At 42.5% G+C, this 19,726-nt stretch overlaps 1 protein-coding gene across 2 annotated transcripts in view; it reads right to left on the reverse strand.

Moving 5' to 3' along the window:
* Positions 1–15,365, reverse strand: part of psd2 (pleckstrin and Sec7 domain containing 2) — a 36,521-nt gene extending 21,156 nt beyond the window's left edge. Inside the window, exons 1-3 of one of the 2 annotated variants that reach the window (XM_037077391.1) lie at positions 14,834–15,365; positions 6,169–6,732; positions 3,963–4,730 (exon numbers count right to left, since the gene is read on the reverse strand). In XM_037077391.1, coding sequence (XP_036933286.1) covers positions 3,963–4,730; positions 6,169–6,647 — 1,247 coding nt within the window. In that variant the 5' untranslated portion in view covers positions 6,648–6,732; positions 14,834–15,365. The remainder of the gene's footprint in view (positions 1–3,962; positions 4,731–6,168; positions 6,733–14,833) is intronic. The other variant, XM_037077390.1, reaches the window with a different exon arrangement.
* Between the last annotated feature and the right edge of the window lie 4,361 nt (positions 15,366–19,726).

The following is a 19,726-nucleotide window of genomic DNA, read 5'->3' on the forward strand; positions in this document are numbered from 1 at the left end:
TTTTGAGACACATATGGTGATCCAACTGCTTTACACTGCATGCCAATGTTTTCCTGAAGAGACACACGACTCTCTGTGTCTTCCACTATTTTGTGGTTTCTCTATAAACTGCAATAACAAACACACTTGATGAGTGGCAACGTTCCGAGCTGTGCCTTGCAAGCAAACCATCTCTGTTCATATGTATCCAGTAAAAAATGGAACACAGAATTTAGTCACACTGGTAATGTGGCTCTAAGGCTGGCAATGTAGTTGTTTTGGTTTCCAACTTTGGTCCAGACTGAGATATCTCAATAAATACTTGACGAACTGCCACAAAACTGACACAAAGATGACCAACATCCCTTCCCTCCCATTGAATAGAAAAACTGTGATCCCCAAGCTTTTCCTTTAGGGACATCATCAGGTCTGAAACTGTAATTTCTGCAAGGCTAAATACTGGCACACAAATGACTCACCTCAGATGTACATGTTTTTAGAGCTAACTGGCTAGTGTTAGCAAACTAACATGCCAAAGATGGTAACAATTAGCCCTGCTAAACATTGGTATGTTAGCATTATTACTGTGAGCATGTTACTATGCGTGTGTAAGCATATATTTTAATCACTGCTATATTTAAATACTGACTCTCAAAACTGCTAGCATGGCTGTAGTCTTGTTTATCTAATTTTAGTCTATGCTCTCTTGCATCTGAATGGGAATATGATTTGAGAAGTTCTACCTTCTAGAAAACTGTGTATATATATATATATATCAAAGGTAAAAGACAGTCAAAATCAACAAGTGATGCTTGGGAATTGCAGTGTAAAAACATTATTGTCATGAATACCAAAAATGAGGAAAAGTATCTGAAGATTGTTTTTAATTAAACAAAATTAGGATGATAGGCAAACACAAGCACAGACTGACCCATAAAACTGCAAAGTGTAAGCCAAATGACTTGACTGACTGGCTAATTAACTTGCCATTTTTTATCCATTGCTGTGCAGCTGCTCTGTCCTGCAGCGAAAAAGACTAGTTGGCCATGACACCCCAGGAGCCAAAATGTGTAACCGTGACAATTCTGTGGCTACCCACCAAGAAGAATGGGGGCAGGGGGAGGATAGGAATGAAAGATAAGAAGCAACGGCAGGAGAGCACCGTAGGGGAAATGGAAGAGGAGGTGATACAAAGAAGAAAGAACTAGAGATGACATAAAGCAAGATACGATGAATACAGTGGAGAAATGAATGCTGAGGCAGGAGGTGAGATGGAGCAAACAAAGAGAAGGAGTGATAGAGTGAGGGAGAGAGAAGAAGAAATGAAGCAGGGAAATAGATGTCAAAATGAACAAGGTTTATGTTAACCTTTATAGCTTAAATTAAAAGCTCTTTTTTTGACACACACCCATTCTACAGATATTGTGAATTATAAAAAGCTTTTAAGATGTGAATTTTAAAATTATAATAGTATGAGCAGTGTGTCATTCCACAGAAAGCTTTCATGGCTGCTGCTGTGTTTTCGTTATTAGCATTTTTAGCCATGCCACATCAAGCAAATTCAATTCAACTGTTCTGAAAAGCAATTCTGTTGAAATTATTCATGCTCCCTCTGGAGAATATTACAAGGAAATAAACTTTGACTTTACTTCAACTGAGTTTTTTTTTTTTTTTTTTTACTTCAGAGTAATGGCTTTTACCTCAAATGACTTGCACCAGAAATGCTAATGCTTGTAATGTCTTCCTCTAATATGCTAAAAAACTAGAGTTGAATGGACATCGAGGACTTCTAACTCATGATAAATTGGATTCTGTGAGTGTCTTTAAATCTAAAACTATCCCTTTAAGACTGACTAGCAGATGTATCCACTCTAGATTTAAGTGCTCAAATGTCTGGCAAGCTGGCTACCATAGAGCAATAATCGCTCACTTACACACACGCACACACACACACACACACACACACACACACACACACACACACACACACACACACACACACACACACACACACACTCAGTCACATTCACTCTAAGACCCTGCTGGGCAGAGGAAAGCTGAAGACGATGATGTCATGACATAAACAATAGCTCATTCAGCTTGGCGCTTTTGGTCAGGAAGCAAGACCGTGCTTAAAGGACAACATCTGTAGACGGGGGAGAGAGAGAGAGAGAGAAGGGAAATAGAAGGAGAGCCGACATCTTAAATCCTCTGTTCATCCTGTAACTCATACTGAGCTGTGGTAGCACCAGGAGAGTCTGCAAACAAATCCTGGCAGTTAGTTGAGCTGATCATGACAGACGTCTGTGCATCTATTTGGCATTCCAGTAGGTTAGCAACAGAAGCTGTGCAAACTCTGGAGAACAAGCTGGAGAACAAGCCACAGCCAAGGCAGAACTATAGCCGTGGTTCAGGTTACATGGCTTTACCCATATGGTTCCTGTTACCACCTCCCCCCTCAGTCGCTCTACACTGCCTCCCTCAACCCTCTTAAGAGCTATTAAGGTAATTAAATGTAAGAAAGTAGTGTTAGCTGTTGCCATATTCGCACATCTGCTTTGGCTTGGGGTCAATGCCAAATGAGTGGATGAGTTAAAGATCTCAGTGTGAAATCTTAGCATTGTATCAAATATCAGCTGGCTATATATGAACACGTGAAGATATTCCTGCTTTTCAGTTCATCAAATGATTCATTATACTGATAGGCACCCTGTATCTCATTTCAGTTCTGGTGTATAAATGTCAAGTGTTAATCTCTCATATGAAAGCAGCACACTAGTTTTCCATTCAAAGAAACTCTTTTGTATGCCTAAACCTTTTGTAATTTGGCAGCACTAAGGTTATCTCTCCCTGAGAAAAAGCTTAAAGCAAAGAAGAGAGCAAATAGTCCAGTCACAGTCTGCAGGTTTGCTTCATGAACTTGCTGTCTGGATTTACCAGTATCTCGGTCACATCCAACAGGGGAAGGAGCCGACTCATTTCAAATGCAACAATCCTGTTTAAACAGTCCCCTTGCCTCCATAAAATGTAAAAGCTCTCATCCTGCAGTCCTGAATTGTTTTCAGTGCAGCCTTTTTGTTTGCTTGTTGCTGTTTAAGCTCACGCTTAAGAGCACAAATCTATTCAACTGTGTACCTTGAAGTCACAGTACTCCTTCTCTTCTCTTCCAAAGCAACATGAACTTTTCTTTTAGCAACACCATGTATTTCAAATTGGTTAGACTGAATTTGCATATATGAACAGACCATCACATTCACCCACCAACCAACTAAACACCCTGCCCCCTCTTTAAGGTCCACAGCTGGGTATCACCATGCTCACGCCACCTGCTGGTTAAGCCAAGGTCACAGCATATTACAGTAATTACATTTCAGGACACACACCATTTGTCTATGATATCCACACAGAGCATCCATTGGGTGGCTGCAAACAAAGATACACTGAAATCTGTCACCAACAATCTAAACATTCATTCAAATCTGTTAAATACCCAAAATGAGAACAAACGATTATTTTTGCTAAAGTGGTTCAAAACATCAGCAATCACACCAAACCTAAGGCTGAGCATATGTTTCTTCAACATTGTCAGTTTATTCAAGTTGGAATTACTGCTCATGCTAATTTGCTGAAAAAACATTTTTAAAATCCCAAGAAAAGTACAAACATACAAAAAAGTATCAAATAATTATGATTTCATGGTCCAAATAGGCTCTAGTTGGAAAATCAGTAAATGGGTACACTGTTGTATTTACACCCCTGTGTGTTAAATTTTAAAATTTCAGACTCTACTACCCCAAATGGATCCAGCCTGGACATACAGAATTAAAGGCTGAAATGAAGCATTTCCACTGTACAAATGTTCACCAGGACTGTCTAAATTTTCTTCAAACAAAACCCATCTCTTTATAATAAGTATAAATATGATAGCAATACAAAAGTATCTGAAAATACTGGCTGAAAAAGGCTAAAACTGGGTTCCTTACCTGACAGAGCTGATCATGGCTCCACCACCCTCTCCCTGTGGGTCTGTATGGTATCCATTTGGGATGGCCCAGCGTCCAGGTTGGCTCAGCACAAACTCTGACCGGCTCCCTGGTATGGTGGTCCTCAGCGGGCTTCCTCCAACTTCAGCCACAGCTCCAGCTCCATGGATGGTGCTCTCCCCAACCATCAGATCCCCACCTGGGGCGTCTGGTCCAGCCTCAGCCCCTTCTTGTTCAACAACAGTTGCCAGCTCCAGCTCCAGTGGTTCGGGGCCCTGTAACAGCGCCCTCTGTTGGATTAGCGGCGTCAGTGGTGCCTCGAAGCTGACACAGCTGTCAGTCTCATCTGTGAGTGACAGCACATCCAGAGAGTCCAGGCTGCTGTAGCAGGTGCCGCCCCTCAGCAGGGCAGACTCCACAATGCGCTCAAACGTGGAGCTGAAGCCATCTTTGTTGTCCACCCTTCCTTTCTCCCTCTCTTCCTCTAACTCCCTCTCCTCTTCCTCCTCCTCCTCCTCCTCCTGAACATCAACCTGCTCAACAATCTGCTCAAACGCTGAGCTGAAACTGTCCTGGTTTTCTCTCCCATCTGCCTCTTTCTGCACCTCTTCCTCCTCTTCCTCCACTTCTGTGTCGGCCTGTTCTACAGTCGTCTCAAAGTTAGAGCTGAAAGTGTCCAAGAGTGTCTGAGTACCCCCCTCATCTCCTCCCTCGTCCTCCTCGCCCGCTTCATCGTCCTCTTCATTCCCACCTATGCCATTTGCCAGTCTGTTTCAACACCGAGAAAGAAGAAGAACAAGAGGAAAGTGTGAAATTATCTTTAGCATATGACTCAAACATGCAGCAGTTTCTTTGTTGAGATTGGCACGCACGCAAAGCAGATCATTCATATTCATTGCTAAAATCATTCTTCATTCAGGAGAAGTGTGCACAATGGACACATATTTCAGCTTGAATAGTCACAGTGACAATTGAAGCAAGATGAAAGGTGAAAAAGCACTGTCCAATTTGCTACTTTGTGAATAGCTGGAAGCTCATCTCCCCTCGGCTGTCAGACCTCATCTATTTCATCCCTTTTATTTGTGAGGATATGAATGTATTGTAGTGCTATGTTTGCTGCTGATGGATGGAAATGACCCATAAAATGAGATTTATCAAAGAGTGATGTAAAACAGCTTAATTACGTATATGTTAAAGGGACAGTTCACCCAAATCAAAAATACATACTCTTGCACTTACCTGTAGAGTTTTATATCCATCCAGACTTACTGTGTGAGTAACTGATCTTGGAGCTATCATCCTTAAAGATCTCTACATTTTCTCAAATGTATAGGAACATGACATCAAAAGGACGCATGCGTCTACTCATAAACAAGAGGTTTGTGCTTGTGCCGCATGGGATGTAAATATTAATGGTGTCCTCTTCAATTGAGCTATAACATGTCTTCCGTGAGTAGATGCATGCTTCCTTCTGCACAGTGAAATGATGTAGTGTATATACAAAGTATATGGTTCCTACAAAATCTTGGTCATGAGACATGCTTTTTAAAATGAGAGACATGCTGTTGAGTTTTTAAAATAAGAAATATGCTGTTGAGTTTTTAAAATGTGTTTTTGCCACTTCGAGTAACACAAGCTGAGTGCCATCCTGTTCTATTATATCCGAGAGAAGGCATTTTATAAAACAAGAGCTACCAATGTGTCATTTTCCTACTTATTATTATGTATTTTATCTACATTTTCTCATATAGCAAAGCACTAATTCATATTAGAATGTTACCCACTGCTGATCACCATCTTTGATAGTCTAAAATTGGTTAACTGGGTCGTACAGCGCTCTGAAAATTAGACTAATTTCTCTCTCTGTTTGTGTTCCTTTCAGCCCATTTAGTTTCAGGCTTTTTGCCTATTCATTTTGTAAAATGCTAATTAGGCTAATTATGTACCAGAGAACCACACTGAGAAACAATTTGCCATTAAAAATATTCAGCACGGAAGAGCGGCACTCTGTTATGACATTACCGGGAAACATAAACAGTCTGTCCAGCCTTGAGGAAGCTGTGTGTGAGACCTGGATCCGAGCAGTACAGGAGTCTTGGCATTAATTTCATATCATACTTTGAGTTGTAGTAACCAGATTTAGACCCAATTAAGGCTATACATATCTTGACAGAGTGCAACAGCAGAGATGATTTAGTGAACTAACCGTCCAGCTTGTTGCGAATCAGTTGCCTCTTCTTCTGTAGACGCTTGCATGTCTTCATTCTCCTTTCCCTCCTCTTCTTCTTTCATCCCCTCCTCCTCATGCATTGCCTCCTCTCCTGCTGAGCTTACCTTCACATTCATACATCCTTCCCCTCTTATCCCTTCCCTCTCTCCCTCCGCCCCTCCGTCTGCCTGCTGATCCTCATCATCTCCCCTCTCCTCTTTCAACTCACCCTCTCCTCCCTCATCCTTTACTCCTTCCTCTTGAGTCTGCCCCTGCGCCTCCTCCTCTCCCTCTCTGATGTCTTCTTGATGTTTCCCCTCCTCTATCTCGTCCTTCGCCCCAGCCCCCGGCTTGTCCTGCTCTGTCTGGTTGTGGGCTTCCGTGGGCAGGTCAGTGGTGGTGCTGGCGGCTGTATTGGGCTCCGCTGGGTTCTCTGGTGGGGTGGGAGAGGGCAGAGCCTGCCCCTCCTGGGTCATGATGCTCTTCACTGAGGGCGTGGCGGTTGTCCACTCCAGCCAGAGATGAGGACCAGAACTTTGGTCAGCAACCAGGGAGGGCCCTCTGCAGAGAGAAAGAAGAAGAAGAGGAAAATCAGCATGAAATTAAGTACCGAGTGCGGATGAGGAGGAGGCAGTGATAACTATCAAAAACTATAGCTGATACAGTCACTTGATCATTTCCAGTCTTAATTGTGAGTCACAGAGGTCACCTTTAACAAAAGAACAGCTGTGTATTATGTGTGTTTTGGTGTGTTACTAGGTGTTAATGTGCATGTTCAAGAGAGATAGAGGGGGATGCATATGTCTGGAACACGTTGTCCTCTGCACCAGATGATCCCAAAACAGCTCTGAAAGGAGGACAGGAAAAGGTAAAGCAGAAAGCAGAGGAATACAGGCAGACAGGCAGCCAGCCACACAGGGAGAGATTTGTGTAATAAAGCTCAACAGATCCCTGTCAAAATCATCCTGCAAGCTCATCCGCTCTGTCTATGTGGAGATTTCACAGCTGAATAACTGACTATCTGTTTCCATCCCTGCTGTGACTGCGCTTTGTGTTAACGCATGAAAGTAACCTGAGATTTGTACATGTATCCTAATGGTCTACTGTTTCTCACAGTTGCACTGCTGGCTGAGCAGGGCTCTATACAACAGGCCTTCCTCTACCCTCACTCAGGCTCAAGGGCAAATGCTAATGAGCAGCTCTTAATTATGGTTCGGCAGAGCTAGTTATGTTTCAATTAATGCTGGCTGATAAATCATTCATTTTATGAAAAATATGGTCTTTTGGGAGTGTAAAAACTGAAATTAATCCTTTTTTAAGATACAATCTGATGCAGTGTGTTAAGGATATGATTAGTTTTGAAGCGATTAGCTGATTAATCAACAATCACTTATCTCTTGATATTTGTCAAGCATAACCAGCCAGCTTCTCAGATCTGGCAGATTTACTCTCTTTTTTTGGTTTTATACAACTAAATATTATTTGGGGGGTTTTGTGGGTTAGACAAGAAAACAATTTGAAGACATCTGCTTTGCTTGACATTTGCTTGGGTATTTTCACTATTTCACTGATTTTATAAACTAGGATTAATCAAATAATTGATAAAAACAATTGAATGAATTGATACTGTATGGTAGTTGCAACAATTAATTCAATGGGTTGGGATATTGGTGAAATAAACATTTTGATATTAAAAGGATATCTTCAGTAGCTGCTATGGTGCTTTCAGTCGAATTTTCAAGGTCAAAAATGTTCTTTCCTTCCATCTATACATTTTTTTAATGGACAATTTGATGACAACTGGACAAACTGCTCTGTGGACTGCTGGGGTGGATTGTGTGATGTGATTGAAAGCTCCGAGCAGCTAACAATGGATAAGGATGCTTTGCCAAATGTTCTCCAAGGTCATGAATGAACTTTCTTAGAAAGGAAAACAGATTTGAATTATGGCCAAAGCACATTATTAAATATTTCCTTCAGTTGGCTTTTTCTGTGACACAATTTCGGGAGACAATTTTTGTTCACAATAACAAAAAACTCTTTAATAATCCAAGAGAAAAGGTAAATAAAGCCAATATGTATCTAGTAATTGTTACAATTTATTTCCATATGACATCAATCAAGTTAACCACATGATGCACATTTTAGTAGGAACAAACCTGTGCTGGTAAAGGAGATGTTTTTATAGGGATATTTTATGCAGAGCGTAGCCAGGAAGCACTCTGTCAGTCTTACACAGACACAGTCCTTGTCCACATTAGATCTGTGCCCTGCTGAATCATGCACAGCAGGGACAACTGCAGTAAAATATTTACTGGGATTCAAATCTTTTCTGATGGCATGCAGACGCAGGTATGGACCTAGTTAGGCTGAAATGTACCAACTTAATCCTGCCAACCTCTGTGGCTGTCTCGGGGGAATTTTCTAGCATTTCTGCTTCATCATGATATCAAAACCAGGATCATGGTACAGAGGAAAGATTTGCAGCAGCCTAGGATGTTAGCCAAAGTTGTATCTATGATGTTGCAAGTGCTTTGGCTTAGCCCCTGAGCACTAGGACACCATAGGCCGACTAAATGTTTCATCACAGCTGTAAAAAGATGAGCAAAATTATGCGAGAAAGTCAGACAAATTGCTCCCTTATTTCAATCTTGCATCTTAATTGCGACAGACCTTTTCCTTCCTCAGGACGTCATTCTGTAAATCCCTGTGGCAAATGCTATTGTTGGAGCCAAGAATAAGCTCACAAACATCTTGGATCACACTATCATCATCCTCATCATATTACAGTTTGAATAAGTGAAAACTGTCTCCTGTCGCTCTGAGAAATACAAGCAGTATGTGGGTTTAAAAATACAGTGTAACATCAGTGCTTATGTGTTTTTTCACGTCCAAGCACCGTCTGTCTCTGCAAGCATCCTCTAAACCTTCTCACTCTGACTGCTGTTAAAAGTGTGATGATCTCAGAGGACGCTCTGACTGATCCCACAACAAATTCTTTTTGAATACATGATCAGTGATTGGTCTACTCACTCAGTCTTTTTTGTGAGTGTAAGCACGGGAATGGTTTGCATTATCTATTAGTCACAAGGCAGTCTGTTGTAGTGGATTCCATCTGCACAAACTTCAAACACCTCACAGTATGGATATGATTTATTAACTGTATTATGACACAGTGAAAAGGCACAAAGTAATAAATCTGACAGATTTTAACAACTAAATCATCAGCAGATCGATGTGTGCTTACTTTCTGTAATAGTTAGTGATTAGTATGAGCTCAAATAATCCTCAGGTACTGAAGATCTGAAACACATTTAAATCCGAGTCTATTTGTGAGCTTATGCTCACACACATGTACTAGGCATATGCAAACAGGCACGATTTGCATCCATAAATGTGCTAACACAAAGATGCATTTGCACGTATTAACACACATTCGAACACACACACATGCAAACAAAACAGTGACACATCTCCATAAATGGAAACAGTGAACAGTTATGAAACCAGACACACAAAGTGGGAATTCTCAGCCTCCCTCTCTCTCTCTCTCTCTCTCTCTCTCTGTCTCCAGTGTGTCCTGTTTTTCTCTCACTCTCTTCTTCATCTGTTCTACATTATGTTTTCTGCTATCTCACAGTCTAACTCAGTTCTCACGTCTCTCTGTCTTAGCCTCTCATTTTGCAATAATTGAGGTAAATGGGTCTTAGCCAGCAGAAAAAAGAGACATGGAAAAGAGCAGCGCTGTGAATCCCCCTGCTGAGGAGGGAGCTGATGTGCTCTTAGACACCCCACATAGATGGATGGAGAAACATGGCCAATGATAAAGAAAGGGTGTGTGTGTGTGAGATTGTGTGCATGTGTCAGTCTTTGTGTCTCTATGTATACAATGGCTATCAGGAAAGACTTACTGCATTCCACTTTTGTCAGCAGAACACTGGGGCTCTTAAGCCTTATCAATTTCCTTTAATTGCAATCGGACCATCTGCCAATCACGTGAACAACACACAAACCCATACCCATCCACACATATAAACCCCCAATCCAGTGAGGATGACGTTGGATAAAAGGCCAAGTCTCCATTAAATAGCTCTTCTCTGTCTCTTGTGCCTTTTTTATCTCTCTATCTCTATCTCCCCCGCCTGTCTTTCTGTCTCACTCAGACATGCACACACACAAACACACACCAGAATGCGTGCACAAAGACCGAACCATGGTGTAATTTATTGATCCCTGAGACATAGCCGCAGTCCACTGGGAGTCTCCAGATGATAAGGCTGACTGGTCTCGGTACGCAGAAAGATGCCAAAGAAACACTCCTGAGCTAATCAGACTCGAGGGTTAAAAAATAAGGGAAAACACTTCTCCAGAGTGAGCAGGTCTAACTGGAATAGGAATCCCATCCAGCTGCTGCACTGCATGCTTAAGTTCGTATGATTCAAATTCAAATTGTGTGTGCACATTTGACATTGATTGATTCTGTCAAATACCATTAAAGTCTTATAATGTACTTGGTTTGACCTGTTCACAGCAGCTAAACATATAACTTTGTTATGTCAGACTGTTACTTCTGCCATTCATTATTAAACTTCCATAAACCTGAGGAACACATAGGAGTGAAAATCAATGCAGCAGAGGCCAAGATATCCTGATTTCTTGACCCTGGTAAGCTTAAAAAATGCCAGCTCCTACATCTCACATGATACTATCAATATTATGCAATATTCATTCACAAGATAATTATAAGCAGCCCAGAGTTCTTGCACAATTCTAAAGTCAAATTCAGACCTCAATAAATATAATTCAAATTCAAAATTTCTTTAATAGAAAACAGAGACACTTCATGAATGGATGGTGTCTCGTCATGTCCATGTGAAGAGCCCACAGCACCTCAGTCTTTTGTTTTTCAAACGATGATACATAATTGCTAAATGCTGATGGTGCAAGTTGCAAGGCAGTCACAGGAAGTTGCGTGCAAACAATGTAGGCTCCTGCATAGCCCTAGTAGTTGCAGCTGCTTTTCAGATTTCTTGGCTTTCAGCCCCATGGTCCCACATGTGTATGTTTTTGGGCATAAATTACACCTTGACTCATTTAATCCTCTCTAACATGTAAGCTGGCTGTAACCAGGACTGATGATAACGAAAAGATGAGTCAGGCACTATCTGTAGCTAGCTGCAACATAACGTAAATATAACCTAAACATTCTATTAATGCAAAAGTCTAACAAATTATTCAACAAATACATGCTATAGGCAACTGTGCGTGGCATTTTTTCCAGGCTTATGCACACCATTAGTAAATATAATACCACAGCAAATTTATGGTAAATTAAGGACAATTTCTGACCTGACTTTGTTTTTATTCTTAAGGGGCCAGAGCCCTGCACCCAAGTTGCAATTCTGAGTTGGAGAAATTAAGAAGTTATGTCAATATCTCCATCAATGGTAAAAAAAATACATAAGTCAGAACATTTCATGTCACCATTTAGCTGTTTCTAAATTCTAAACCCTTCAACGATTAAATGCGCAGTAGTAACTTCTGTCACTGGGGGTCTCTCAGTCAAAGCACTTAAGTAGTTCTTGTCTTCATTGTTGAACAGCCAGCATTATATATGGAAATCTATCCATGTGACTCAGGCAGAAACATTCATGGTCGATTAATGAGTTGCTGTTTTCAGGCACTTTAATCTCAAAACATTGCATTTTATATCTTTAAATATTAGAATCTAGTAAGTTAAGACATGTTTATGCTTTAAAGCTGGGCACTTTACACCTTCCCTGTTCAGTGAGATTCACCATGGCCAGATGTTACTGGTGGTGATTTAGTGTATGGCACAGTGGAAAGGATTACCCAGGATCCCTGAGAGTTAAACGAATGACAGAGCCTGACAATAGGGAAGAAAATTGTGTCAGGTTTTCCGACACAACATGATTTAACTTGCAGTACTGCAATTGAAAGTGATTAAATTGCAGCCTTCTCTTTATATTGTAGAAACTCATGCTTGGCATAAATGCTTAATCTCCTTGATCCCTAATCTCTATCTATCTATCTATCTATCTATCTATCTATCTATCTATCTATCTATCTATCTATCTATCTATCTATCTATCTATCTATCTAGCTGCACAGCGCTGCCTACAGACACTGATGCTGAGCATCACTGTACCACCTTTCACTGAGTTTAAGTAGTGGAACAGGCAGCCAATTGACCGCTTTTAACTTGTGTGACCTCATTACGTTTGTAGTGCTTCCCGGCCCGCAATCATTCTAAACAAATAAACAGTTATGGTGTTCTATTGTTTGTGCTGTGTGCCACCATGATGGTTTCTTGCTGAAAGGCACCACCAGTGTATTGGCAAGTGGTGTGAAGGACAGAGTGTTGGTGCTTCACTGCAGTCATTGCCATCAAGCTCATTAGCAGCTAACAAAGAGATCTGAATACAGAGTTGTTATATTTTTTTTGCACTATTTACTTTTCACTAGAAAACCAACAGCGAAGATGAGACAGGGAGGACAATGAAAGACAACAAACTAGCCAAGGATATCATAATGGACACCTTAATGACTAAGACCACCAGGACAAGCCTCTAAATACTTTTCATCAAGAACTAATTAGCAATCAAAATTCATTTATAAAGCTGAACACTGATGGATGATAATCAGATCTGAATACTAAGGACTCCCCCTCCTCCTCTCTCCCTCTGTCTATCAGATAAAAACACTGCAGTCTCATACTATAAATGACCTACTGACCCTGTTCATTATATGCAGGCTGGGTGCAGCCCTGGCACTGCAGCCTACATGCACAGTGTCAAGAGTCACCTTTCAAAAATGCTGTTGTGTTACTTGCAAGCACAGATGCAGAGAGGAGGAAAGATCATTTCCTGGTTGTAAGCCTGCAGGAAACAGGAGAATAAGGAGTTGGAAGTAGTCCATGGTGTTTTCCTTGCCTGCAAGTAACACCAGCATGACAACAGAGCCTCCAACTACCACACCAGCTTACTGGAGCGTTAACAGTCAGTCAGCTCCACCAAATCACCCCAATATGTCACTTCTACGCTGTCAAGGTCAACCATCCACTCACATTGTGTCACTGTAAATGCTCACAACTAAATACACACTCACAGTAATGCAGGGATTTATCTTGTTTGGGCTATTTCCCTGGGCCCTTATATTTTGTCATGCAAATTCACTCCTTACACACACTGGCACACACAACATGCACCGAATGATTTGCAAAACTGCATGCTCTCTGAAAATTCTGTAATCCGACCCAAATGATATATGGTTTGAAAGTGTGAAGTGCTTTTCATTGGATTCTTAAAATGTTGCACCCTAAAGGGTTTTGGTACTGTCATTTTGGATCAGCCACTGTGCCAATAAAGTAATTAGAGAGATAAAAATGAGATAGAGGCTCCGGAGGAAGAGGTAGACAGTTTGATCTGAAGCTGAAGCTGAAGCTACTGCTGCCGGCGTGTCTAGATGTCTGACACCTTGAGTTCAGGATGATTACATTGGAGAGAGCTGCACTCTTGGCTAGGAGATGCTTCACTTGTATCAAGAGAATTAAATACAATGGCTCTAGACTAGACATGTAAATGTCTATAATTAAGATAATAGTGACTTTGCTTTTGGGAGGAAAAATAAGCTGCTATCAAACACCTGTTTTAAAGAAGCCACCCACATCCTGGAGAGACATGTTTTACGTGGCTGAAAAAAAATCATTACATTTCTTTATTATTCTTCAATTTAGGTGCCCCGACCGTGCCTATTGTAGTCCATGTAGGGCTTATAGTGATCTTAAGGATTTTTTTTGGTATTTCTATCTCATCTGTTATCAGTATATAATCTCTAGAGGCTTACAGTCTGCATTTGCTTTCAAATCTAGATAGGAAAATGCGATGCCCTTTCAAATAAATAATGAGGTTACTATGTGCCTGCCAAAGTGTCCCCCAATACACTTGAAAAGACATAAACAAACACCAGATAGACAAGGGTACTGTCTCTCCCAGTGTGTGTGTGTGTGTGTGTGAGAGAGAGAGAGAGAGAGAGAGAGAGAGAGAGAGAGAGAGAGAGAGAGAGAGACAGCCATGTTCTCCCAGCCTCCTCGAGCCAGTAACCATGACAACAGGATGGCTGGGAGACACGGTTCAACTCAATTGAGGCCGGTGTCTTTCTTTTCCTCCAAAATAGACCTTGGTCGCGTTTCAAGATCGACTTGTCCTCCTAAAAGCGGAAACGAAAGGACGCTTTTCTCTTTTCCACCTCTCGGGGGACAGAGGGAGAGAGAGAAAAAAACACACACACCTCAATAAAATCCCACGGCCCCGCACGGTGCATATATTTCAGCCTGTATTAGCTCCACAAACACCGCTGTCCTACAGCCTGCCGGTGCGAGTGGGCTGCGGGTTGTGTGTTCATTTTCGGTTTCAGACTAGCAAGAAAAACAGGATGCGAAAGCTCCACGAAGCCTCCATGGGAAATGCTTTTGCTCGTCCCTCTGATAAATTGAATTGATATATACAACGTTAAGCATGGAGTGCGCTAATTGGCTGTTAGACAGAGATTTCTAGCCCCAACACAGCCCCACTAGCTTAAAAATGATAGCACTTTAAAGCTGAACCTAAATGTGCGGCAGAAAAAACGTTTCTTCACTCACCAGTTAAGCGCGTTGAGGCTGAATCGGAGAGTTTAGCGGCGGTGGTCCTCCTCAGTCCCCGCCGTCTCTCTACATCCACACCGGGGAGTAACACTGACAGACGGCTCCCCTCTCTCTGTCTCTCTCTCTCTCCTTCCCAGCTGCCCCCCTCTCACCGGTATGCGCGAGCGACCGTTGTTCGCGCCGCCAACCTACCGAAGCTCGTGGTGTAGTCTCGCGCCTCCGCGCAGGCTGGTAAGGGCACGCGGGAGGTCCAGGCGGCGGAGAGCGATTAGCAAGCGGACTGATGAATGGGTGGATGAACGGAGGCGTCCTGCCCGTCTCCTCCTCTCTGTGGAGCCGCTGTGTGTCTGACTGGCAGCTGGGAGAGTGTAATTCCGCTCCTCGGACTGCTCGGGAGCACCATCACTCTCCCGTGGTTAGCGCGCGGTGTGAACGGGACGCGTCTCGAGGGCCTGTTGATATCAGACACTGTAGCCTGCAGTGAAGATTAGCACTGGCTGTTGTGTTGACACAAGTCCTCCTCTCTCAACACAGATGATATAACAGACCAGACCGAGCATATTCAAATAGCAGAGGCTTTAACTTTACCAGAGGATGAAGAGTGAGCACAGGGTGTGAAGTGATCACCAGGGATGCCTGAGGGACCTTCCAGGATGTTCTCAAGAGGATGGCTCATTCAACTAGATATTTATTTATTTAGTTATTTTGCCATACTAGAATTGGGAACAAATGTTGGGAAAAGTTTGGGAACTGACTGGTCCATGCAGATGATTTACAGACAGTCAAATAATGCCGTCCAAGGTCTAAAGTCCTGCAGCTGTCATGCTCTGGATGCATCATTGGTCATGCTTTAGTTTGGTCTTGACAGGAATTTGCGTGCACTGGAAAACATGATACATGAAACTGTCAATAGGGTGCTTTTAAAGATTGCAAGATATAATAATCATTACCACAAACAATTATCTTCTTGCTGTGTTTGGTTGGTTGGTTCATTTGTCTGTTTGTCAGCAGAATAACACAAAAACTATTGAACAGATTTCCATGAAACTTGGGTGGAGGATGGGTCTTGGCCCAGAATTGACCCCATCAACTTTTGGTGCAGATAGAGATAAAGGGATGCATCTAGGCATTTATTTTCATTTCCTTTAACCTTTTAAGATTTTCCAACATTTTCAGGGAATTATGCATGGACCTTGCAAAAAAAAAACAAAAAAAAAACAGATGCGGTTAGGTGGCTGGTATGTATGAGTGAGTATAATTTCATGTTGATCCAAAGAAAAATCTGGATTTAGCAGCTTAAATATGTTTTATTTGATATTGGATTCAACTTGATTGCATTAAAGGCAACTGTTGGGCCTTGGTGGAGGTGTGCACTCTACTGAGTGCCTTTCTGGTCAAAAATCTAATCATGCCCAAACAACTGAAGTTCAAAGTAAGCTAAGTTAACTGATATGTGCACCTGAAGCATGTTTCTGCTAGAATTATGTTGTGTAAGTATTGTGTAGCCTCAGAGAGCTCAAACTGACTTAGTATCAAACAGTTTCCGATGTTTGTGTAACATTTTAGTGTGTTGGAACTCTATGTACAATACAAACCTTTAATTTAATATAATCATTTGAACTGCTTGTTGTTGTTCAGCTGTGATGTTGGTGATCAAGGAGTAAAACTTAGACTACTGCTGCAATTATTGCTCATCATTACTGTTTAATATCTACCTGCTCTATCTAATGTACCATCTTATGCCACACAGGGTACAGCTGCAGACTAAGAAGAATCGTTATTTTACCATATCACAATGTACAAAGTGGTGCATCTCACCCGTCCTGAAGAAGCAGCCAACAGCCAACGTATAGTACCCATGGACCAAGTCTAGATCTTACCCAATGCCTTGGACTAGAGTATTTACCGTATATGCTTTCCTGCTGGTCTTTGTCAGGTCCTCTTCTCCAAAGGTGTTAGTCATTCTTGGAAGAGACTGTCAATACTCCTTCTTTTGTGGCAGGACTGTAATTACAGCCAACCCAAACGAGAAATACCACTAACTGAGTTATGTAGGCTGGAGAATGAAGATGAGCAGCTTTAAGCGTTGGATGACATTTTCTGAAAAAATTTGTTATTAATAGAGTGTTCCATCTATTGTGTGTCTATGTTTATTTTGTACGTGGATGTGTTGGAGCCCACATGCACTGTCAGGCTGGGGAAAGGATTGGGGATCAGATTTTTCTATTTATTTATATTTTTTGGTTTACAATATCTGATTGGGCTGTCAGAAAGCAACTGATGTCTGCCCTGAGCCTGTTCTGACCTCCCCCCCCACCTCATCTTTGCTCAGTTGGTCGCAGTAAGCGAAAACGAAATGTTACATTTCTTGGCGTTACTGTCAGAAAGGCAGTTCACATTATCTGCCAGCACATACCATAAATTAGCCTGTGTCCACTCTGCCCTTGACGGAGCAGAGAGGACATTCTTTTCACTGTACCAGCATATGCCCAATGCCATTTTTTTTATTCCTTTTCGACCCCAGTCTCACTCATCTCCCATGTGCAAAACCACCACAGTTAAATCAGGCCAAGAAGAGCTGGTTCGAACCGTTTGTATTGTCTTTCAAAGAGTGCAGTTCTCTTCCTTTTGCTGGTGCACCTCAAGGTCATAAACAGAAGCAGCAGCAGTACACAATTTCACATATGGCTCTGAGGTGGCTGCTGCCAAAATTTTACAATTTTCCTCAGGAAGCTTGAATACAGCCCTTGTAATGGATAGCGTTGCTGTGCTGTAATATAACTTCTGCATGGATTGAGGGCCTCAGTGATCTCCAGTGATCAATAGCACATTAGAAGAGGGGAGTTAGCTGAAAAGAGATCAGCGGAGAGGAGAGGAATTAAGGAGAAGAGAGAGATGCATGGAAACAACAGTGAGAATGTGGGCAGAACAAAAGAGCCTGGCGTGTGTTTGAAGGCAAGGGGAGGAGAAGGTTAGAGAGGCGAGGCCCAAAGCGAGACAGGTAGAGAGAGGGGGGTTACGCAAGGAGAGGAGGGGGGCAGGGAGGGAGGAGGGCTGAAGATGACAAAGAGAGTTCAGAGGATGCACAGATGACCGGAGAGGGAGGGAGAGAGAGTGGTGGACATAGTTTGGGGGAAACCCACTGCAGACGCAATGTCAATCCTAATTATTAATTCATTAACCTGCCCGGCTCCCTTCCCCCCTCTATAGCCACGCACACATGCACACACAAACACAGACAGACACACACACACACATGCACTCACTGCTCCCTGTTCTGTCCCTCCTCCGTGTCCCACGAGAGGCGGAGGGGACGGATGGAGAAATGAAGAGGTGTGTCTGCAGCTAAATGACATCTGCGGGGCCGTGATGGCGGCAACGTGTTGGGAACACTGGAAATCCCTGATGTGACAATGGGAGGAAGGGGAGGGAGGGGGGAGGCAAGTGGTGAGGAGAAAAAGCTAACAGCTTGTGTTTAGATTTGCTGGGGTGGGCGGTCCCCCTGTGATGGTGCAGATGAGTGTGTTAATGTGGGCGGCTATGGTGTCTTTATATGTCTGTGTGCTATCATGCATTCATTTACCTGTCTGCTGAGTGTGTTTGCGTGTGCAAGCATGAAGAGGGTGTGTGTGTGTGTGTGTGTGTGTGCTTGTGTGTTAGCATATTAAATGAAAGCAGGTAGTGTGGAAGATAAATCAATATGCTGATGTTGGTGTGTGCAAGTAATAACGTTGTAAGTATAATGAAAGCAAGGGGGAGGTGTGAGACAGACTGATGGTGTGGGTCTTTAGCCACCGCTGCAACACTCCTAGCTCTTTGTGTGTGTGTGTGTGTGTGTGTGTGTGTGTGTGTGTGTGTGTGTGTGTGTGTGTGTGTGTGTATCTGTAGGAGAAACACATAGTACACACATACAGTTTAGCTTCCACACACACCAAGACCTCCTGCAGCATTCCTCTGCACATGCCCACACAGACAACTCAATATGAAGATAGAGATACAAATTTGCACCCACAAGGACACATACTTGTGTGCAGACACATGCGCACACACGCGCACACACACACACACACACACACACACACACACACACACACAGAGGAAGATGCAGTGCTGCTGACTGAGGTGGAATTAAACAGAGAAATCCTCCAAACGAGCATCGATCCACAGAGTTTACAGCGTTGGCTCCGTCTGCCTCGGCAGGCCAAACAACAGGGAGCTCTGTGAGACAGCTGGGGCACACACACACACACACACACCCACACACACACACTAACACAGGCAGGAGGCATTGGGGGCACACAAACAACACACTGCGGAGTGTGTGTGCACGGTGCACATGGTGTGAGTCTTTGATTTTGATCAGAGGACTTACAGCCGAATGTGCTTCAGAGTGTAAAAGCACGCTTGCATCTCTGATATTTGAAAGTAAATGAGTCTGCGTGTGTGTGCTCGTGTGAGTGTGTCTGTGTGAATGTACAGATTCACTGCCGGAGTTGCTTCAGATTCTTTATAGTGGGGTTTCATTAATCACCAAAGAAAAACCTTGGACAACATTTAAGAATATTTGCAATATTCTTTTTTCAAAATTCAGTTTGCAGCAATGATGAGAGATGTTTCCCATTGCAGTGTTTAAAGAAAGTAAACAGCAGTCCCAGAAAACTTGTTTTTCACTAAAACTGTACTGGGAGAGAGTATTCGTGCTGCAATCCACTGCAAGCTAAACATCGATATTTCCAACTTGGTATTCCCAACTTCAATCTAAAAGTGTCCCAGTGCGTTTGCAAGTAAAAACATGTATGCCCACAGCAAACAGATGTTTGCATGTTTGCAAGTCAGCTACAGCAGCTGATTTAACAGATTAGTGCACTTATAAAGAGACAGGAGGAGGAG

Source organism: Acanthopagrus latus, chromosome 18 (genome assembly GCF_904848185.1).
Source record: "Acanthopagrus latus isolate v.2019 chromosome 18, fAcaLat1.1, whole genome shotgun sequence".
Classification (NCBI taxonomy): Eukaryota; Metazoa; Chordata; class Actinopteri; order Spariformes; family Sparidae; genus Acanthopagrus; species Acanthopagrus latus.